This window comes from Cavia porcellus, unplaced genomic scaffold, assembly GCF_034190915.1.
Source record: "Cavia porcellus strain 051 isolate PalLab524CR breed Dunkin Hartley unplaced genomic scaffold, mCavPor4.1 scaffold_9, whole genome shotgun sequence".
Lineage (NCBI taxonomy): Eukaryota > Metazoa > Chordata > Mammalia > Rodentia > Caviidae > Cavia > Cavia porcellus.
In genome coordinates this window covers 48,329,397-48,353,270 of record NW_026947492.1, presented here as the reverse complement: position 1 = coordinate 48,353,270, position 23,874 = coordinate 48,329,397, and the positions used below count along the sequence as shown (strand labels likewise).

At 34.4% G+C, this 23,874-nt stretch overlaps 1 protein-coding gene across 5 annotated transcripts in view; it reads left to right on the top strand.

Annotated features, from left to right (window-relative positions):
* Ccdc83 (coiled-coil domain containing 83) overlaps window positions 1-23,874 on the top strand; it is a 54,372-nt gene that overhangs the window by 6,635 nt on the left and 23,863 nt on the right. For all 5 annotated transcript variants that reach the window (XM_063256306.1, XM_063256307.1, XM_063256303.1 and 2 more), the window contains 5 exons: window positions 5,364-5,448; window positions 14,733-14,895; window positions 16,483-16,650; window positions 20,008-20,099; window positions 22,915-22,983. In XM_063256306.1, the coding sequence (XP_063112376.1) occupies window positions 5,364-5,448; window positions 14,733-14,895; window positions 16,483-16,650; window positions 20,008-20,099; window positions 22,915-22,983 (577 nt within the window). The remainder of the gene's footprint in view (window positions 1-5,363; window positions 5,449-14,732; window positions 14,896-16,482; window positions 16,651-20,007; window positions 20,100-22,914; window positions 22,984-23,874) is intronic.

Here is a 23,874-nt window from a genome sequence, read left to right as displayed (position 1 = left end):
CACTGCTGTAGCTTTGATTCCCTCCACTATGTTAATGGCCACTCACTCGCATATATACACAGCTTGCTGGCTTCCTCTTAAATTCTGTATGGAAGGATTCAGATATATTTATAGAAGAGCGTGAGAGGCCTTTAATTTATTTTTCCATATTTTAGACATTCTAACTTGCATTATTCTTGGGTGACCATAGATCAAATTCAACCGATTTGGAGACAAGTTATTTTTAGTAATGAGAACATCGCTTAATGTTTCGCTCCCAGGAACTAGAGAGAAAACTAGAGGTGACACATACTCTACACTGTTTTATTCCAACTAATAGAGAGCTCCTTGAAAACTTGAGAATCTCAACTTTTGGTAGACGATAGATGCTTTAAGATATAGTATTTAGGGAATAAATAGTTAAGCACTAGTCTTTTCCCAAATAAGACTAAAATTACTTCATTTTATCATTCAAGTACTTGAAAGTTTATTATGAATAAGACAAGGGATAGCAATGGATGGGACCACATGGTCCTTACCCAAAGAAGCAGGGGAAACAGACATTTAAATGAAAAAATAAATACATAGTAGCATACCTGTTTCTGTAATGAGATACTATGAAAGAGATGTATAGTACTACTCAATAGTAAAACTAAAGGCTTGGCCTACACAGGAGATAAATCATATTTGAGGAAGTCGTGTTTGAGCTGACATACAGAAGAGAAACAGGTGTTGTGGAGAGAGAGTGGTGGAAAGAATGGTGTATGGAGAAGACACTAGGATTCAAAAGAGCTTATCATGTTTTGGGAACTGAGAGAAAACAGAGAGAGATGGATGGAGGAAGAGAGAGAGGGCAAGGACAAATCAGGTAATTAAGGCAAGGATTAGTTAGATCAAGACAAACACTTGAGATGAAAATGGGAAACCATTTGGAGAGGCACAGGTTGAAAGTAAGAAGCCTGTCATGCTAGTGACAAGGTGTTTGTTAAAACAATTACTTTAATATTCAGAGAAACTCCATCTCTTACCCCTTAAGAAACTACAAATATACCTAAATGTCTTTATAGAAGGCAGTAAGTGAAAAGGCCAGAACTCTTAAGAGAGAAATATCCACTGAAAAGGGGCTTTTAACAGTTTCCCTTTATCTTCTACTTGTGATAACATTAAGTATAAGCAGATACTATTTACACTCATTTCTGAACATAACTGAAAAGTTCATCTCGTCTTAGGAAAGGTGTATATAGAAAGTCAGGCTCTGTGACTGGTCTCTAATTTGCTTCATTGGTTTACAGTTTAGATATCTAGTTATAGCTGTTTCTTTCTTTGGGATCATCCAGAAGACAGTCTTTCTCCTATTTTACAGAGACAAATACTGAAAAAAATCTCATGATATAGTACAAGACATAAACTCAGTATTCCATACCTTTGTTCCTTTTATTTCGTTAAAATGAAATAATCTTGTGAAGGGGAACAACGTAAGGCTTCCTGTACCATCTTTTACTGGTGGTAGTTTACCCATTCCTTGTGTTCCCATCCAACAGAACTTTTGGCCCAAAGCATCTTACATTTCACACTCAATCTTATCTTCTAATAAAGCAGTGAGCACCTAGTAGTCAGTGAATAGTTGCTATGGTTTAGACGTAAAGTGCCCCCCACTCCCGTTTCATGTGTGTAGAAGGTGAGTGGGTCATGGGGGCACCAATACACTCCAGTGGACTCATCCATTGACTAGCTCAGTAGCTGGATGTGCTATTAGGAGGCTAGGCCTTGTTGGAGGTGGGCCACTAAGATCATGACCTGGAAGGGTATACTTTTGTCTGCAGCTCCTCCCTTCTTTCTCTCCGCTGCCATATGCTGAGCGTCTTTGCTGCAGCATGCCCCCGTCCCATGCTGTTTCTGTCTTAGAGCCAGCCGATATGGACTGAAACCAAGAGCCAAAATAAACTTCTCCTTTAAGGTACAGGTGTTGGGTATTTTATCCCAATAATGGGAAATTGACTAATACAATACTTTTTGAGTAATGGTACTTAAAATATATTAATAAAAAAGTAAGTTCATATATTTCTGTGATTGTGAAATCATACTGCCCATGTTAAATCTACAAAATGATCATCTTTGAGAATGATGGTTTTTCTTTGTTCTGTACTTCACTTTCTCTTAGTTTTTTCATGGATATAGATATAAAAATAAATATGGATGTGGCTGTAGGTTAAAAATAGATTTCAGTTTGAAGTTTATTTGGATCTGAAGTTTATTTGGATGTGGTTGTAGGTTAAAAATAGATTTCAGTTTGAAGTTTATTTGGATCTGATAGTCATTTTATAGCGACTATTTGAAGTAAGGGGAAAATATGAAAGGTAATTTCTGCTTGCCTTTTCTTCAACAAACTCTTAACTCCTTGGAGATTATATTTTACAACTCCTCATATCTCTAGTACTTAGCAACCTGGTATAGAGAATATGAGTGCAGAGTTTCTTTCTTGGGTAAATATTGTTGAATTTTTCCTGAAAGCAAACTCACTTAGGAAAATAAAAAGAAGATACTACTTTTGTCTACTGATACAGAAATACTCTTTTAAAGTATTAATTCTTAATGGTGAAATACATACCATGAAACAGGCAGTTTCTTACTCACAGGTAAGTATATATTATTCAAATATTTTGATATGGCAATAAAAGCAGTAACTACAAAGCATCCTTGTCCTTTGATCAGGTAATTCCATGTATATAGGAACTGTATCCCAAGAGCATAAGGTGGTTTTTTGTGTGTGTGAAGAGCTGATACCACCAATGCTAAATCTATAATTTCTAAGTAGTGGTAGTTTTTGTTTTCTCCTTATTTTTTTTATAATGAAAGTAGATGGATATGGATATAGGAACATATTTGCATTATAGTTATGTGTAAAGTAGATGGATCTTTTTGGACTTTAAATTTGTTTTCATTGCCCAAATTTTCAATGAAATTGCACAGAGATGAAAAGTTTACTCATTACTAACATTTTTAATAATACAGGGAGGGAGGAGGCAAAGAAAATTATATTGCCAATAATTTAATATTACTGTGCTTTCAAATAGTGCTATATTCCTTTCAAATCATATATACACATAATTTCTCATTCCAGTTGTTCAGAATTTACTGTGACATGTGGGCACTGATGATACGAAAAAGAAAAATATATATACATATCAGTGAACACTGAATTTTCCATAGTGGCTAAGATTATGGAGTACTGAAGCTAAGCTTTGACAGTTCCCACTAGTAGGTCAGGCTTGCTTTCTAACCTCTTCATAAAGGTTGGGAAAGATAAGTGGATTCTAAAGAAAGACCCAGCTAAGTTAGAGTTGTAATCACCATGGACTCCACAAGGGGCTAATGAAGTGGCCAAACCATTTAAGGGGTCCCAGAATCCACCCATACCCCACCTCACCCTCTGCCATGTGTCAGTCTGCTGGTGCCATTCCCTTCATCTTGAACTGCTTATGGCAAAATGAAGATGAGGCAAAGCCTTAATCTATTTGCTTTTTAATGTTTTTAGGGTAGGAATGGTATACTTAAGCATGGGTTTGACAGATGTGACAAATAACAATAAAAATTCCCAACTTGAATTTGGGATAAATAACAAATTACTTTTTTATTGTAAATATATTGTATTGTAAATATATCCCATTCAGAATCTGACCTCGCGTCTAGCCTATTCATTGCATGTTCAATCATCACCAAGTCAGGCTCTCAGCTGCAAATGAGTCAGCCTGGTAACCCAAGATCGTGTCTCAAGAAGTAAAGACCACATGCTTGATATTTATTTGCCTATATCACACATACAGGGAAGTACTATTATTACATTTGTAATTGCAGAAATAATGTGAGTAATTTACACATGATTGCATAGCCTCATTTTGGAAAATTTATTTATGTTGCTTTCATCCTTTCTCCCTTAAAATGAGAGATGAAGCACTCCTTCTAAATTTTTATATACCTAAACTTTAAATAAGAAGTAAAACATGGTCCACTTAGAAGCTTTTTTTAGTATTTTGTGGTATCCACTACTACAGTAGTCTCTTCCATTTACCAGCTTTCTTACATACTGATATCTCTCCCCTCCCCAGTATTTGCCACAGTATATAGCTAGTCAGGTTGTACATTTACTTTTTTATTGTCTAGTAAATTATACTCCCTGAGGGTGAAGATCATCAGGTTTTGTTCTAAATGATCTCTGATGCGCAAGTCACTAGTGGCAGCTCATTGAACCTGCTTTGCGTGTATGAATGCATAAAAAGGAATTGGTAGATATAAACTGCAGAACTTTGAAATTGAAAGGAACCACAGAACTCATCTCCTTTAATCTTCTTATTTATTGCAGAGTAACTCAAGGCCTAACTAAGTTGAATACCCTTAGGCAGTTAGTGGATAAAAATCAGTGCTCGCTTCACCAGCATATATGCTAAAATCAGATGTTAATAATATGCAACCAGCTTTTTTGCCTCTAAAGGATTTATTTTTGTGCTGTGTTTTCTTATCATTTGGAAGTAAACAGCCTTACTTTTCTCTTTCTTAAGTGTACAATATTACAAATATAAGTGATATTTTAGAGAACAAGCTGAGAGGATGTCAGATTTAGGTGCAACAAGCATTTGTGGGCACTTGCTTTGTATGAGTCACTATCAAAGAGCCTGTACCAAAGCCTTCCTGCTTTTTCGTTCTTCTCATATCTAAGATATGCTTCACAAATACTTGTTGGGTGTTAAAGAAATGTATTTGTGCCAGGAAAGAAGCTTCCTTTTTATTTGTAGAAAAGATAGTATGTGAATGAACTTGAACCAATTTCAAAATATGCTTTATGAAAATCTTTGTTTTGTTTGTCATGTTTGTCTAAGTGTTTTAGAATTCTCTATGAGGCATGTTTTGTATGTACCTTTTTCTACATTTTCTTAATTGTAATTACAAAGTATAGAAATTACATTTATAAGATATTAACAGGAATTGTTTCAATAAAATTTTACCTTTCCTGTATATTTAATAAATTAAATAGATTTAAAATTCTAAGACTGCCAGGTATAGTGGTGCACACCTGTAATCCCAGCATTCTGGGAAGCCAAGGCAAGAGGATAGCTAGTTCAGGCCCAGTATGGGAAACTTAGGGAGACTCTGTCTTCAATTAAAAAATTAAAAATTGGCTGGGGACGTAGCTCAGTGTGAAGATACTGGTTCATTCCTCATCCTCGCTGCAACCCCCCCAACACAAGTCATTTAAGAAAGGTTCTTATCCCTAAATGGGCTTTTGTAATATATTTAATAACATATTGAAATTCAAATATTTACCTTTTAAATTTCATCTCATTAATTTTTCTTAATGAATAATTATAATATCTTATCTTTATTCTCAGCCGTCAAATAAAAGAAAATTCAGTAGAGCGATTCATTTTTCAAATTAAGAAGCTTAGGGAAAAGAACCAAAAGTATCATGAAAGAGTGAGTATAAAATTTAGAGCCTTTATATAACTATTAAACATTTACATATATATGGTTCAAAAATTGAATTATAATGAAACATACCCTGAGAAATTATCTTCAGGGCTTGAAATTGGTTGATTTATAATTCATTTATGCTCTTCTGTACATGTGAGGCAACACAGTACTAATGTTCCCACTATATTTATTATAATGTCAGTGGAAGTCAGCTTGTTAAGTTATTTAGATCCTGAGGACAATTGTTTAAAATTTAAAAGCATTAAAACTACACTTACCTTTTGACTTATTTAACCAAACTACTATAAAACACTGGTTCTATGTTTTTAACCTATGAATGTTTCTTCTAAATTTTCAGAGAATGTGCATATTTAATACCTTTTAAAAATTATAACCTCAATTGTTAAAGTAACTGAATATTTGACATACTGTTCTTTAAAAATTAGACTAAAATGAATGTTAAAAAGGTGCTGTATATGTCTGTCTGGACTAAAGATCAACAGAAGCAAAGTTAGAAAATAATAAATGATAATTAACAAAACTTATTCTTCAAGGCATCTCATGTGTGAGAAAATATATGTTTATTTTTTATAAATACATTTACACATTTGTTTTATGGACCTGAAACTTCCACAGGTAACTCTTTTTATTTGACTCCTGTTTATAAATATTATATCTTCAAATTTTAGTGGAATATAGATTTAGGAGACTTGTGTCTACATCCTGAGTGTACAACTTACTAATGAGGTTTTTGGGGGGCCAAAGTTGGTATAAGTTTCAATTTTCCTCTTGTGAAATGGAGATTCCTCTCTTCTCCCCAGGGCTAAGTTTTTCCTTCATTTAGCAAATACTTTTTGGACAAGACAACCACTGGTGGTAATGTAAGCAGTGACATAATTGTGGCTCTGATACTGTCATGGTTTTCAAGGGTTAGTATTCATAATAAGGACTAAAACAGAAATAGATCTCTAGATAAGAGCAGAAAGAAATCTGGTCTAGGTGCTTAGACGCAGGTTTCACACGATACGAAATCCAGAGCACAGAAGGGACTAAGGCATCAAGGAACCAATGCATATCCTACACTAGTGAGCATCAGGATTCCTAGGTCAGGGTCAGGCTGTGGGAAGTACAGTAGATAAGGAATGAGTCATCACATCCCCATTGTCCCATCATTTAGAGTAAAAAAAATTGAATTTCTTATTTCCATAAAGATTAGCTCAAGAACAAGACTAAAGCCTTCATATTGGTAGGCCCAGCAGTAAGGAACATGAAGAGAGAGACTAGTTCAGATATATATATATATATATATATATATATATATATATCTGAACATCATTTCATTTTCTTTATGTTGCTAATGCTTTAATCAAAGACACCATCATCTTCATCTCTTACCCAAGTTTCCCCCTCTACACTGTAACGTGAATTAGCCTTTGAATACTGTAACCTTTCAGTACTTAATACTTTTCAGTGGATTCCCATGGCACAGAAAATAAAATCTGTAGACCTACTGAAGTCTTCAGGGTCCTGAAAAATCTAGCCCTCACTCACCTCTCTAACCTTGTCTCCAGCTGACCCATGCTTTGTTTACTGTATTTCTTTTTAGTCTTAGAAAAATGAGTCTCTTTCCTATTCTGTGTTTAGCCAGTGTTACAGCTTAAATCTACATGTCTGCCCAAAGCCTCTTGAATTCACAGATGGGGCTTTTCAGAGGTGTCTGGATCTAGGGTGTGTGATAACTAAATGTATTTATCATAGTTCTGGGTATAGGTAATGAAAGTCCTATCCAGTCCTGATCTAGATCTCTGATCTCCAAAACAAGTGTACAGCGAAGGCTTAAATAAAATGAGACAAGTGGTATGATTTTAGGGCTCCAGGAAAGTCAAAACCCTTTATCTGAGCTCAAAACTCTGAGAGCTAAGACAAAGACTTCTCTGACCCACCCATTTTTATTAGGTTCAAAACAAAGGATGGGGAAACTGAGGAAAGTGCAGGCAATGAGTAGGATTGGGAGTTACTTCAAGGACGTCTCCAAGTAAAGAATCATGTCAGTTTAGCAGAACTGTCTTATGAAAACATGGTAGAAGTGAGACTGTAGGAGTAATTTTTGCAGCTGCAGTCTCTACCTTGTTAATTGGGGTTGGAGCCAGAGTGTCTGCAGCTGTGGCCTTATCTTGCCCTCTGAGGTATCTCTGGCCTCACAGGCCACTACAGGCCTCAGCCAGGACCAGTGATTCATAGAGGTTCACTTACTATGAATCAGCTCCCATCGCCTAGGCCTAGGACAGACTCACAGATAAACATAGAAAGCAAATTAGTAAAATTTAAATCCTGCTCAAAGCCACTTCATAGTGGTCTCCAACAAAGTCTCACCTTGTATGCCACCTTGGATGTGGGTGGTACAAATCAATAGGCTTACAGCCTGAATGGAATATAAATAAAGGGAGAGAGGGAAGGCAAGCTTATTGCTTGTTGCTGTTTCCTGCCTCCTGCCTCCTGCTTTCTGCCTGCCATACCATGAGCTGTTTCTTCTCTCCTCTGTCTGTGATGGCCCTCAGCCATGCCACTCGCCTTGGAGCCAGCGGACTGTGGACTGAAACCTGTACAAACTATGAGCTGAAATAAACCTTTCCTCTTTTAACTTATGAGTGTCAGGTATTTTGTGTCAGCAACAAGAAAAGTAACCAAGACACCCAAAATGTTTCCTCTTCCTGGTGTGCTTTTTTCTTAACTGACACCTTTTAATTCTCTCAGTCTAAGCTGAAATATTGTATAAAACATATCTTCATTATTGAACTGAAAGCTTTTTAGGCAACAGCAATCAAATCTTAATTATCTTTGTTTCTGTGGAAGAGCCCAGCTTGAGTAGGTTTTTAGAAATATTTGTTGAGTGAATTCATGGTAACAGCAGTGGAAAAAACTTTGAGGCCATAAGTATGACTATTAGTAAGATAAATTTTTTTTCTCCTCAGTTATGTCAAAATTTCCTACTACCTCTCTGACCATTTTTTGTTTTTCATTTATTGCTCTTTTCCTTGATCCATTCCTTAATCATATTTACCAGGCTTCCAATCTCAGCCTTCTTTTCTCTCACTCTAAATTCTATGTGTGTGTATGTGTGGGGGTAAATCTCACTTAACACTGTGGCTTCAAATGTCATCTATTTGGTAATAATTCATATAAATATGTACACATAAATATATGCTAAAATTTCATGATATTGCATAGTCAAAATAAGTATGTATAAAAACTGAAAGAAATAAAATATCTCATTTTGTTAACATTTTATAAATGTCAACTTCCTGGATTTAATATTATGGTAATGTAAGGTGTTATCATTTGGGCAAAGTTGGGTAAATAGTAGGTTGAAATTCTGCGCTATTGGGGGAACTTCTTATTCTTGTTCTTATAAATTCTAAAGAGTAAAGATCATGATATGACCTATGAAAACAAAATCATTCTTTTTTGGTAGTGTATTTATTAAATATACTTTTTCCATATGTTTATCTTAATTATTTGATTTGCTTCATACAGTAAACATTTTTATCCATTTATCTGTTGATAAACATATAAATAATTTTAACTAATTTAACTACTAGCTATTTGGCTGCTCTAAACATGGATATGTTATATCCCTGTAACATGATGTCTTTTATTTTTCTGTGGAGATACCTACAAGGTGAAGAGCTGAATCAAATGGAGTTTCTAGTTTTAATTTTTTGAAGACTCACCATACTGATTTCCATAGTGGTTATCCTAGTTTACATTCCCACCAACAATGTAGAATGGTTCCATTTTCTCCACAGCCCTTATCAGCATCTCTTATTATTTGACTTGATGATGGCTCCTATATGAGAAATTAAAATTTAAATAAAGAGTAAAATAACAGATAAATAATAGAAAGTAAGAAGGTAGATCTTTCTCAAACAGGAAGGGGGTCAATAGAAAGTAAAGGGTACGAGTAGAGGAATTAGAATATGTGCATGTACCAACTTTCTACAACAAATGTAAACATTATGTATTGCAAACATGCACTAATAAAAATGATGGCACAAAAGAAAAAAAGATAAAACATTTTTGCACATTGACCAATCTAATTAAGTTTTGTTTTAATATATTACTCAAAATAATTTTTCTAGACATTGAATTTTGTAACATGTCAGACACTTCCTTCTGTTTGAAGTTCACATAGGTTTGGAAAGTTTAATATAAATGGTATTAAATTTATATGTAACAAAATATTTGATACTATCTATGCAACATATAACATTTTTAAATATGTTACACTGTTTTAATTTTCAAATTAAAATACTTACATAGAATAGTCATTTATATTAGAATTTTGATCTAGGAGAGCTGTATTAGAGAACATTGTGCCATGTGAGAAAAGTAAAAGGAAAGATTATTTGCATATTACGTAGAATTTTGTGATAGATTCCTGCTACGCTGTTAGGCCAGCCTTGAACTCACTATGTAGCCCAGACTGGTCTCAAATTCATGGCAATCCTGCCTCAGCTTTCCAAGTACTGGGATTATAGGCATGCACCACCATCCACAGAAATTCCTTATGAATTTTACATAATGGGTTTTTCCTTCCTTCCTTTCCTTTCCTTTTTTTACTCCCAGTACTGAGACTGAACCCAAGGCTTTGCCCATGCTAAGTATGTGCTCTATCATTGAACTATGTTCTCAGACCCGACACAGTAGTTTTTAAATTATCATTATCTTTGGGCATTTTTGGCTCATATGTCAGGGCAAATGTTTTTGAGGTAGAATTGAATTTAAATTTCATTTCGTATTACTAAAATTAACTAAAATAAGTAATATATAACTAAATAAACATTTAGTGTCCAAACATAAACAGTAAAGGAATTTTCCACTTTTATGAAAATAGATGGAAAAGTCTATATTTGGAAAGAGTATTAGCTATGCAGGAGTTTTTGGCAAGTGATATTTTTATCACTATTATTCAAGTTTCTATAATACTTCATTTGAATATAGCTTATGTCAAGCCAAAGTAATTGCTTATTTATCAGTAAGCAAAATATGAATCTGTTTCATTTAAGAAAATGGAATTGTTTAAAAAGTAATACATTGTATATTCTTAAACTGTTAATACTGGTTGAGCTTCATTTATTAAAATTAAACTGTTTATCTTGGGATGATTATAGATTAACATACAGTTATAAGAAACAGCACACAGAGTCCCTTGCACCCATTACCTAGTTCCTAAATATACTATAAAACTGTACCCACAGTATTGTAACTGGACTACTGATATTAACATTGGTAGTCAAGATGATGTGAAATGTTTCTGTCACCAAAAGCATTCCTCATACTGTTGCCTTATAGCTGCTCAATTCCCTCCAATTCTACTTCTTCATTAATCCCTGAAAACCATTATTCTGTCCTTTATTTTTATTATATTTTATTATTTTTATGTCAAGAATATCACATAATAAGTAACCTTTGTGATTGGCTTTTTTAAAACTGCATAATTCTCTGGAGATTCATTCAGATTGTAGGTATCATTAGTGGGTTCCTTTTCAGTATTTAGTAACATTGTGTAATTCAAACATACCTGAATTTACCTGAGTTGTTATTGGCTATTACACATGAAGTAATATAAATATTCATGTCCAAGTATTCATGTGACTTAATTTCTTTGGACTAACGGCTCAGAATTTCAATTGCTAATTTATATAATAAACTCAATAAACTGCTAAGCTGTTTTTCAAGTTGGTTGTACCATTTTATCCTTCAAACAACAATAAATCAGTAGTCCAGTTTCTCTTTATTCTCACCAGAATTTGGTGATATCAATTTATTTTAGGCATTCTGAAAAGTAGTGTTATCTCATTGTAGCTTTAATTTATATTTCCCTAATGGATAATTATATTAAGCATCTTTTTATGTGCTTATTTTCCATGCATATATTCTCTTTGGTGATGTGTATTTTTACAATTTTCTAATTGGATATTTTTTACTGTTGAGTTTTGAGAATACAAACTATACATATATGGGCTATAACTAATATATGCTGTGTATTATATATTTAATAATATATAATCTAAATACTAGTCCTTTGTTGGATACATTATCTGCAAATATTTTCTCTCAGTCTGTAGCTTGTCTTTTTATCTTCATGAAATGATCTTTCACAGAGCAAAAGTTTTCATTTTAAGTGAAATCTATTTTATCAGTTTTTCCTTTCATGGATCATGCTTTTGGTGTCAAGTTTAACAACTCTTTGCCTAGCTCTAAATCCTAAAGATTTTCTCTTATTTTTCTAAAGTTTACAGTTTTAGCTTTTACATTGGAATCATGACCTACTTTTAGTTCTTCTTGGTATAAGGTGTGAAACCTAAGTCAAGGTGTTTGCTGTTTTGGTTTGATTTTTGTCTACAGATGTTCAGTTGTTCCAACCTGTTGATTGATAAAGCTGTTCTTTGTCCAATGAATTATTTGTATATTTTTGTCAAAAATCAGTTTGACAATGAGTAGACATTTCTTCAAAGGAGATATACACATAGCCAACAAGAACATGAAAGATGCTCAACATAATCAGTTATTAAGAAAGTGCAAATCAAAACCACAGCAGAATACTATTTCTTAGCTGCTAGGAAGGCTGTAATCAAAAATGGTAGAAAGGATGTGAAAAATTGGGGCCCCTCCACAGGTCTCGAAGGTTCTTTTCATTTTTCTTTGCAGTTTATTTTCTTTCTTTTGTTCAGATTAGTCAATTTCTGTTGTTCCATCTTCCATTTCACTGTTCTTTTCCTCTGTCTCTTCCATTCTGCCATTGAGCTTGTTCATTGAGCTTTTTGTTACTATATTTTTAAGTTCCAAAATTTTCATTTGGTTCTTTTTTTATGTTCTGTATTTTTGCTGAGACCTTCCACAATTTTGTTTCAAGTATGTTTATCATTGCTCACAGAGAACCATTTTTATCATGGCTGCTTTAAATCTTTGTCAAGCAATTCTGTGTATCAGTTGCTTTGATGATAGCAGCTCTTGATTATCCTTTTTCAGTTTGAAATCCTCTTGATTCTTGGTATGATGAGTGATTTATTAAAGCCCAGATATTTTGTATTGTTATGAGGCTCTGGATCTTATTTACAACCTTTTATTGTATCTGTATTTTATTGATATCACTCTGGCAGGGAAAGTGGGGATGACACCTGATTACTGCCTGGTAAAGACAAGACGCCTGAAGGTAGGGAGATTCTCATTAGTATTGAGCATAGATAGGCGTTCGCCTTTGTGTATTTTGGGGTTCTACTGTTATGGTATGAATTACTATCTATGGGCTACCATCACAGATTGCCACAAGCTGTGTGCCTTAAAAAAACAGAAATTTATTCTCACATATTTCATGGATGGGATCAACACTTTAAAATCAAAATGTTGGCATAATCAGCAAGTAAGGAGAGAATGGCCAATATTGGTTCTTTCTGAAATTTTTCAGGCAGAACTCATCCCATCTCATAATTCTGGTGTTCCCAGTGGTCCTTGGCATCACTTGCCTTATATCCATCACTCTAATCTCTGTTTCCACCTGCACATTGCCTCTTTTGTGTGTATCTCTGTGTTTTCATGCTGCCTTTTAATAAAAAATACCAATATTGACTTAAGGGCTCACCATAACCCAATATGACCTCATCTTAACTAATTACATTTGTAGAGACTATTTCCAATAAGATCATACCCCGAAGTTCTGAATGGGCGTGAATTTTGAGGTAACATTAATATCTAATGAAGGCTATATGTTTCTAATTGTTATATCTTTTTGGTGGTTTCACTCTTTTATTGTTATATAATGTCCTTTTTGTCTTCAGTAGCATTTTTTTTTATAAATCAGCTCTTTGGGCTACTTGTTTGTATGGTATATCTTTTTTTTAATCTTCAGACATTCAGCATACTTGTTATTTGAACTCTAAGTCTGTCTGATAGAAATCATACAGTTGATTTTTTTTTAAACATCCATTCTGCAAAGCTATTCCTTTTAATGTTTAACCCATTTTCATTTAATGTAATTGTTGATAAGGAAGATTTACATCTGAATTTTGCTGTTTGTTTTCTATGTCTTCTTTTTGTTTCTCTGTTCTTCCATTATTGCCTTCTGTGATATTAAACATTTCCTTGTATAGCATTTTAACTTTGTTATAGTTCTTTTATTTTCTTAGTAGTTCTCTTGAGGATTCCTAACATCTTCAGTTATAACAATCTAGTTTAGACTAATGCCAACTTAATTTTAATAGCTACAAATATGTAATTCCACTTTCTCCCTCTTCATTTGTATTTGTATCATTATAGATAATATACTTTATACACTGTGTACTCATAAACACAGACTGATAATTGTTGCATTTTGCAATTGTCTCTTTTTGCAGTTGTCTTTTAAATTAAATAGGGGAAATCATAAAAATACATTTATTTTGCCTTTCATACTTGCTTGCATACTTTTATTGGTATACTTATTTTTTTCTCACGGATTTAGGTTACTGTCTAGTTTTCCTCACTTTGTTATAATTATTATAGGGAAGATTGTGTGTGTGATTTTTACACATAACAAAATAACAAGAGCAAGAAAAAACTAAGTTGATTAGATAAGCAGCTTAGGAACATGAATAGAATATCTACAAAAAATAACCCTGTCCATATTTGAAGTGTGAATTTTTTTAGTGGTAAGTAACCATAATCCTAGTAAAAGAAAATTAGGATCATTTGTGGAAAAGAAGCAAACAATAATATAAGTTCTACAAAAGCAGGAATTTTTTCCTCTTTTGTTCACCAACACAGCTCTAGTACCCAGCATACATGACTAGATGAATAAGGAATGGTAGAAAAAGACAGTGTTGATGGGAAATTGAAAATATTTAACTTCCAAGATTTAGCATTGATGTTTATTGATCCTATGATAACATAATAGATCAGTAGGTTAATGGCATAGTTTTTTAAAAATTTATTCTAAAAGGAATAAAACTACACAAAATAAAGGTAATCAAAAATAAATAGTGAAAGTGATACAAGACTTCATGGGAAGGGCGAATTAACTTCTTGTTTCTCTTCCTGTTAGCATAATTTTAAAATGTAACATTCTAATGGTTATTCCATTGATAGGTTTTATTTCAAGTCTTAAATATCCCATTAGCTTCTATGGATATCACTGTATAATTTATTTAATTAATTTTTCTCACTTCGAAAGCCTCAATATATACCTTTGTTTTGGGAAAACAATGTAAATAGTTTGGCAAATAGTTAATTACTATTGATTTCCATGACAGAACAGACGCTTAAAGGAGGAACAGAACTGGCACATAAAGAACCTACTAAAGGAACTGAGTGAGAAGTCGGCAGATGGATTACCAGTTGTCACAAGAGAGGATGTTGAAGAGGCAATGAAGGAAAAATGGGAGTTTGAAAGAAACCAGGAAAAGAACTTGAGAGGTGATTTAGTAACTTAGGAAACTGTCAGAGAAGTTGTATCATTTATTTCTTAAATGTATTAATATTTTTGTCTTCCAGCATGTTGTAAGTGCTGTTTGTTTATTTCAAATGACATCATTGCCACTACACCCACAAACACGTATAGGTAAGTGGGCAGGAGAGGGAAATGATGAAAGTGGGCAGAGGTACGCAGCCAAAGGAGGAGGAGTAAGTACAGTAATCAGAAACAAAGACAGATGAAATCCATCTAACATAGTACCTTGTTAGGTATCAAGCTGAGCTTCTTTTCACACTGGGAATTTGTTCTTTGTGAAAGTTTGTTGTTCGGTGGCTCCATGTACTTTAGCCTTGGTTTAGATTTGGGAAAAATAAGGCAAATATAACCAGGAAACATCCCTTGCCAATATCTCTATGAGAGTTAATTCCACAGTAATTCACTTTAGAATCACAAAATCTCATCCTCACCCAGACGCCAAGTCAGAGTCCATATTTTGACAAGATTCCAGGAGATTCGTATGCACAGCAAGATTTAAGAAATAATCTGTAACCCTTTTCTTCCAACTTTAGTTGTCTTTACTGAAGACAAAAAGGACATTATATAACAATAAAACAGTGAAACCATCAAAAAGATATAAAAGATATTGTGAGGCTCTGTGCCAAGGGTTGAGTTTACAGAGATGAGTGAGATGTGCTCCTCCCCTAGTGAGCCACACATCCAATGAGTTCTTTGGACTTGACCGTGTAATGCTTTCCCTTCAGAAGTACAGTATTCAGTGATATACTTGGGTCTGAAGACTGAATAAAATAGAATGCTTAATGTACCAGGAAAAACTGAAAGGTTATATGTTTGAAATAGTGCAGTACTTACAAATACTTAGGGAGCAATGGGGAGACATGTATCACATGCTGTCATTTCATACAAGGAAAGTCCAAACAAATCAACTTTAGATGACTAAACTAATCATGTACTTCATAATGTTTACCAAGAACCTGAAAAGGAAGTAAGTGGAAATCATGTTTTCCTGGAGGCATAATGGCCACAAAATGACAATTTATTAGTAAAGAATTCATGATATAAAGCTTTGTGCCATATCATACCCTTATTAAGTTGTCACAAGAATATTTAAACTTGAAAATTCCTAGGGAAGATATGGAGATAATAGACAGATAATCACAACCCAAATCACAAATCATTTTTTTGCTTTTTTTTTTTTTTTTTTTTTTGGTACTTGAGAATTGAATTCAAGGCCTTCACACTGAGCTACATTCCTTAGAGTGGGCTCAAACTTATGCTCCTCCTGCATCAGCCTCAGAGAGTACTTGAATTTCAAGTGTGAACCACCATGCCTGGCTACAATTTTACTTTATAACTGGGAATTTAATTTTATTTGAATTTTGAATTATAAAGAACAGATAAACAACATGTTGAATAGTTTAAGATTTTCAAAAATTATGTATATATAAAATAATAAGTTATAAGTTAATGGCATTGTAATATCAGACTTAACTACATAAAACCAGGTTACAACAAGTAATGGCTATAAGAACCACTGAAATTATACAGTATCTTAATTTTCTTTCCAACAGATATGCGCACACAAATAAATAATACTGAGAAACTATTTCTTGAGAAACTTGGTGAAAAGGAATATTGGGAAGAGTACAAGAACGTAGGAAGTGAACAACATGCTAAACTTATTATCTCCTTACAAAATGACATCAATCAAGTTAAAGAGAATACAGAAAAAATGTCAGGTCAGTTGCAATAAAGCTAGCTCAATTCAATAAAAGATTGTTAAAGGGCATTGATTTGGTGGGGAAAAAAAATGGGCACTCCCTGAGTTGTTCATTACTCTCTGCTTGGCCAACTGTGAGCCTCCAGAAATAGAGAGAGAGAGAGAGACAGAGAGAGAGAGAGAGAGAGAGAGAGAAAGAGTGTGTGTGTGTCTGTGTGTGTGTGTGTGTCTGTGTGTCTGTGTGTTTTTCCATCCATCTGTCTGTCTGTCTGTCTGTCTGTCTGTCTGAGGGGCACAGTGTTGAGGGCCAGGGTCCAAGGAAAAGTTGTTACCAGCTTCCAAGGTCAGTGAGTCCCCTGCTTCAAGGGTGAATGGGTGAAATGCCACTTGAAATGGGGAAGGTGGTCCTCCAGGGAGCCTGTAAGAAACATCCCCATGAGAAAGGAAGTAAGTTTGCAATGCTGAGTAGGAGAGGAAGTTAACATGAGTTTGAGACAGTACAGGCTGGGCAAAAGCTTTTTTCCCGTTTTCTATCTGCACCCTCAGAGAGGGCATGGAGGCTCAAGGCAGGGAAAAGAGCAGTAGGTGGAAGCTAACAAAGAGGATTCATCATAACTTTTAATGAACTTTAAAATTTGGATTTTTGTGATAGACTGGACATATTGTACTTATTTAAAGACCTTTTTTTTACTACGAAGTACCAGAAAAGTCATAGGATTTCCCATATATTGAGTGGAAATCATTAGCTATACAGTATGAATAGTATTTTAAAAGGAAGAAAGAAAATAAAATTATTTGACCTTCCATAGGTAATGCTTTTGGATTGTGAAAATGGGAGGACTGGTATAGAATTGGAGGTTATAGGCTCAGTGGTGACTCTAGAGATGGCTTCTCCCTATATTTACCCCATAATTTGAGACAACCCATTTCTGAGCACCTCTGCTTTGCTCTGTGGTCCTGTCCCATTCTCTGCTTGCTTCTCACAGATTAATCCTTTTAGTAAAGTATTCTCAAGCTTAGATTCTGAAGACAGCTGGTGTCATCATTTACCTAAACGGAAATGACCAAAGATGTTTGCTGGCCCATGCCTCTTCATGGGTCATGCTCAGCCCAAGAAGACTTCTTTGGTCAGTTGTTCACCCTACCTCCTCTAATAGCCTCCTCTGAGCCCTGGGGGCAGGAGAAAAAAGCACCTCAAACTGCTTCCCTGTGTAGCTCAAGGAGCTATTGAAGCACTCGGTATAGAAAAGTCACCGATACAGCCAGGGTAAGGCTCCCTCTCCTCAAAATAGAGGTGAACAATTTAGATTAGGCCCAGCAATAGAGAAGGAACATGTTTATTACAAATCAATCGATATAGTCACCCAGCGTTTTTACTTTTACACTTTATCAGGCATAGGACAGAGATCCTTGAAACTTCTGTATCTTAAGGATGAGTTAAAAGACCTGGGTTCAAATTCACTTACAAAAAAGTAACATTACTCTTTTAAGTCTTAATTTCTTGATCTAAGAAATGAATCTTCAGATGTTCTCAGAGAGATTTACTCCTGGCCTCTTGGGAGATAAGACCTGTGCATTTTCTTCCCTACAGCATAAGATCCCAAGAATTCTGCTATGGCTGCCTTGGTTTATGAAGATTTTTTTCTCACTGAAACAATATCCTCAGTGGAAGTTAGTTTCTACAGCATCCTTTGTACATTTTTACTTAGTCAAAGAATAAGTTAGTGTTTATACAGTGGAGTATTACTCAGCTATAACGAGTAAACGTTAGACTTTTATAGGTAAATGGATGCAACTTGAGATCATACTCATAAGTGAAATAAATCAGACTCGCATGTGTAAATATTGTATTGTCTCCCTAGTGCAAAAAAAACTGAAAGAGTAAATAAGATCCAAATATACATATTGTGAAAATGAAAGGGAAATAAAGTGCTCAAAAGGAAAGAACAATTGGGATAGGGGAAAGAAGAAAACAAGGGAAAAGAATATATATATAATAACTATACAACTAATCTCTGTTAGTTCATCAAAAAGAACAGTTTGTGCTTTCAGTGTTTGATTGTTTGATCATTTTTTCATGCCTAAACTTGTAATCTGAACAAAAAATAACAATATGCTATATATTAACTAGTGTTAATTTTCTATTATTTTGTCTTGAGATTCTGCATCATCATTTTTCTTGTTTTGTTTTGTTATTTTAAAATTTAAAAAATTAAATAAGTTTCTATGACCTGTCTAGAATTCTAGCAATCATGATCTTCAACATTATTTGTATTGGAAAATATATCTTGATTTCCAAATAATTATCTTGTATATGTTATAAATAGACTACTACTAATGGGGATATAGCATTGATGTTATAACAAAACCACAACTTTACTAATTGTCAGATTAAGTCTTTGAAGTAAGACAGTGACTTCACATTTCACATTTCTAACTACAGCATCTTATTCATTCTACTCGAATGTCTCAATAAGTTTTTCTGTTCACCCTATCTGAAAAAAACTGCTTTTCTTCATCGCACGCATCACCAACTGAAAAACTATGTTTTACTACTTATGGTCTGCTTTTTCCATGAGAATATACATACCATCAAGGTAGGGATTTTCGTCTCAATTAGAAATATTTCCAGTCTCTTTGGTAATGCCTGACATGTAGAAAGAGCTTCATAATTGTTTTTAAAAGTGAAGAAACTGGCCTTTATTCAGTCTCAGGAGCCTTAATATGACTGTGCCTCAATTACTTTAAAAAGTATATTGATTATATACTTTCTAAGTGTCGTTTGAGATCTGAAATTTATGACTTCCCTCTTTCAGTGATGGCACAAGCATAGGAACATGAGGACAGAGAACCCTGCACTTTGTCTCTGTCCTCCTTCTTGCTGTAAGCCCAGCATAGAAGAGGTCTCCTGACTCCCTGGGCCCTCTACTCTTCACGTTCTTTTTCTCATTCTGTCAGTCCTGCCCTAGGAAATGCGTGAATATTGGAAATCTCATTAGATGGAGTCAGATGTACAATATGCCACTCAAGCAGATAATAAAACCTTCTTTATTATCTCTGTTGTAGATTCATAAGTTGTAGGAGATACAGGACAACTAGCCACATAAGTATTAAAGTGTTTAAATTTCTCTCTTTGGAAAGACAATCCTTCAAAAACATATACGTTTGTGGAGAACTTAGACTCATTCGCATAAAATTTTTTGTAAATTGTTGGGCATTTCTTCTAACCGAAAGAACTGTATGCTTCAGTAAAAATGTACTCTGAGAATTGGGAGGAAAAACTGGTTAGAAAAACAGATAAGGATTCTGGAAGGTGAAACTTACCAACATCAGTTTTACCTAGAATTAACCTTGTTAACTAATTTTCTCTTTAAAGAACAGTGTAAAATCACTCTGGAAGATACTAGAAAGAAAATAATCAGAAATACTTTGCTGCAATTGAACCAAAAGAAGGAATGGGCTGCACAGGTATATTTTAGATAAGATTGGGCACATTCAGGGTAGTATGGCTATACGACAGTGTATTTCAATTTTCTTAAAACATTTTTATTTTTTATAAAAAATAATACTGTGTTTGGGGATGATGGCACATGCCTGTCATCCCAGTATTCTGGGACACTGAGGCAATACAGTAACAAATATAAGCCCTGACTGGGCAATTTGGTGACTTAACAAGGCCATGGGCTCAAAATTTTAAATGAGGGGAAGGGGCTGGGGATGTCACTGAGTGAAGACTTTGGGTTCAGTGGCCAGCACCACACATACACACACATACACATGCACGTGTACACACACACACACACACACACACACACACACACACACACAAATAAATAAATAAATAAATAAAAATTTTTAGGGTAGTGTATTATAGTGGTTAAGAATCTGGGTCCTGGCCAAGGATTTAGCTCAGCAGCGTAAATGCCTGTCTGGCAAGCGCAAGGTCATGAGCTTGATCCCTGGTACTGCCAAAAAAAAAAAAAAAAAAAGAATATAGGTTCTGAATTAGGCAATTTGGGTTTAAATTGCAGCTCTGCCTCTGACTGACTTCATACACAAGTTTGTTACTTAATTTTACTATAAAAGTAAGAATACTAATAGTATTTAACCTTAAAGAAATAGTTTAGGGCCAGGGATTTAGCTCAGCGGCATAAGCACCTGCTTTGCAAGCACATGGTCGTGAGTTCGATCCCTGGTACCAATAAATAAATAGAAATACTTTGAATATTGGATGAGATAAGTAGCATAGTGTCTCACAAGAAATAATTAGTGATTTTTAAAGTATAATAATCATGATTAAAATATTAAATAGGTTGAATGAATTATAGAATAAAAATAATTTGTCTGAAAAAGCCTAGGAGTACCCTCTTAATGTTGCTGTTGTTTTAAAAGTTTTGGATATAAAACATTTTTTAAGATAAAATTTCCAATTGTATAATATGTTCTCTAATTTCTTTTACACAAAATTTCTAAATCCCTCCCCACACATGCACACACAGCCTCCTATCATCAAACTATCTCCTAAGTCAGTATGTGAATGTTCCTTTATCTGGAACATTGTTTCTTCAGAATTATAAATATCTGGTTTTTTAAAAAAGTCTGTTCTGAATTTTAGTTGCTTTTTCTTGCACCCCTGTTAGTTCACTTGTTCTTACAGTGTTATTCTTCTATACCATGATTTCTACTAATTTACAAAAACATAGAGGAATATGAAACTGGTCAATGGTTTGTCTTCCCATGCAGCTAAATGACAGAATCTGGCTAAATGATGAAATCAACCATTGATTCATCTAACTACAGTTATTAAAAATGTATATGTAGATGAAATAAGCCTATAACTTCAAGCATGTCATGAGGACTGTCCCAAATACTCTTATAAGCATGTTATAGTTAAATCTCTTGCCAACTCTAAACAATGTAGGAACTTGCTAGTTTAGGAATCTGAGCCAAAGAAAATTAGTATGACTTGCCCAGAGCAAGTGCGAGAACCCAGACCCAATTCAGCTCTCCTTCAAATCATTGTTCATAATCACTACGCAATACATTATCTTTTTTCTACATGATGTTGAATACTCACATGCTTATATGAATTTTCCTCCTCTCAGCCAGCTGTTACAGTTCAATTTATAGCATCATTATAATCCAGTACTGTGCAGTTTTAGCTAAGCATGGGTGTGTTACCTGCAACTGTAGTTTTTTTAACCCAAGTGTGCCTGGGTCCCACCCATAGAAATCCTAGAAATCCTAGTGTAATTGCCCTGGAATGATGCATGGGTTTATGGATTTTTCATAGCTCTCTGGAGATTCTAATGTGTAAACGAAGTTGAAACTACTTCTCCATTGTTGCTGAATTAAACTGTTAGTCAACTAACCTCAGTTATGAACCATTTCCTACTTCTGTTGAAATTTTGTTAGAGGAAACTAGAACAGTTGTAGTTGAAGTACAGAACTTCCTGGTTCCTATGAAATATATGTTCACTCTTCTTGGTTTAATAAACATGATTTAAAGATTTTTTATTTGAAAATCTTTAAACTCTAAAGATTTAAAGATAAATTTATCCTTTAAATTTAAATACATGGTATTTATTTCTGTCTTTGGTTTTGATCTAGAATATTTTTCTTTATTTTTCCCTCTAGAATATTAGCTGCTCTTCCTCTAGGTCTGCCCTTCAGTTACTGCATATTGAATGTGTAACATAACTTCTTTGCAAAAGTATCTCCAGAGAAAAACAGTGACATCTACTATAAAATTCTTGTGGGGGAAACTATAAATATCCAAGTAATTGAAACCAAATGTGCATCTTATGAACCTACTATCAAGGTTTTTCTTATAGTCTTTATCTAAAATGCCTCTCCTTAGTTAGAAATGTGTCACTTGTAGCCTGCCACCTTAGATCTACTTGCTGTTAGGTCTGTACACATGTATGTTGTTACTAATGACATGCAGAAAATTTGATGTATGTTGAGTTACATCTAACTATAAAAAATACTTGATCACTACAATTTAACATCTTAATTATGAAGCAGATCACTTAATTGATGATTCCACCACAGCAGTCAAAGTCAGTCATAGTGGAGCCCAATGAATGGACAACCATACTCTGTCCACTTCTCCAGTTCACCTGTGGTAGAATGTGCAAATTAACCCAAAAAGACTAAAGAAAAAACCAAACGAAAAGATGTTACACATTCTCAAAATAATTGCAAAGCATAATTTGAAATGAATGTGTATCCCCTTTGCTAACCTTGTGAATTACCATGTGGCAACTCTTCCTTTTTTCAGAATGCTGTAAGTTTAATTGACAGGAGCAGTTATCGAGAGATCTTGGAGAACAACTGGCTAAAAAGAGAGGTGCGTGGAATTTTTCACATTGTTTTTGAGCTGGAAATAAATTTTAATTATAACTGAAGCCATGGGAAAAGTATTGAACTTTGACTAAGATAACTGTAATTCAAGAAAAGATTTAACCTTATTACAAGTTGTTGCCCATCAAATACCATAATCCCAATAATAATCAGAAGTAATTGTTAAGTTTAAAGTCTACTGAAATACAGTTCCTTTATGTACTACTTCCTCAGGGTGATGACGAAGAGTAAAGAATCATTCTAATTTAAATTGTCTCTTTGGGATGATGTGGTCTCCATTGGACAAAGTGTCCAGTCTTTCAGACTTCTCTCTTTTCTCAGTATTTCTTAAGGTGGCCCCTTAATGTACCAAGAAGGAGGTCTTACATGACTTTTTGTGAGTATGCTGCTAAAGAAGACTCAGATTTATGAAATTTCCTTTGGCTAAATACTTGTTCCTTCTCTTTATTCATTAGAAGAAAGGGTCTCGTCTTCTAAGTGCACTAGTGACTTCTGACATCTGTTTTGGCTTTTTAACATTATGTTATAGCAAACACCAAGTCTATGGTGCAGCCATTGACATATTCATAATGTCCCTGCCCATTGAAGCCTCTGTATCTCACCCAAATCTGATCCTTAGGATCCCTTTATTCCTTCTGAAGAACAGTGCAGAAGCTGCTTAGCACATGTGTAATGCCTTCGACTCAGATGTCTACCTGTCTCCCTATATCATGACGCAGAACTGTTCTTGATAGATGTGCCCATGTGAGTACTTCTAGAGCAGGGCATTTCATCCTTCACACTATTCTCAGTTACGCAGTACTGTCCTCTTTTCCTTACATTCCTTACACACTTGGTCTTTCTGCCCTTATCTCCTTTATCTCCTTACTGTCAATTG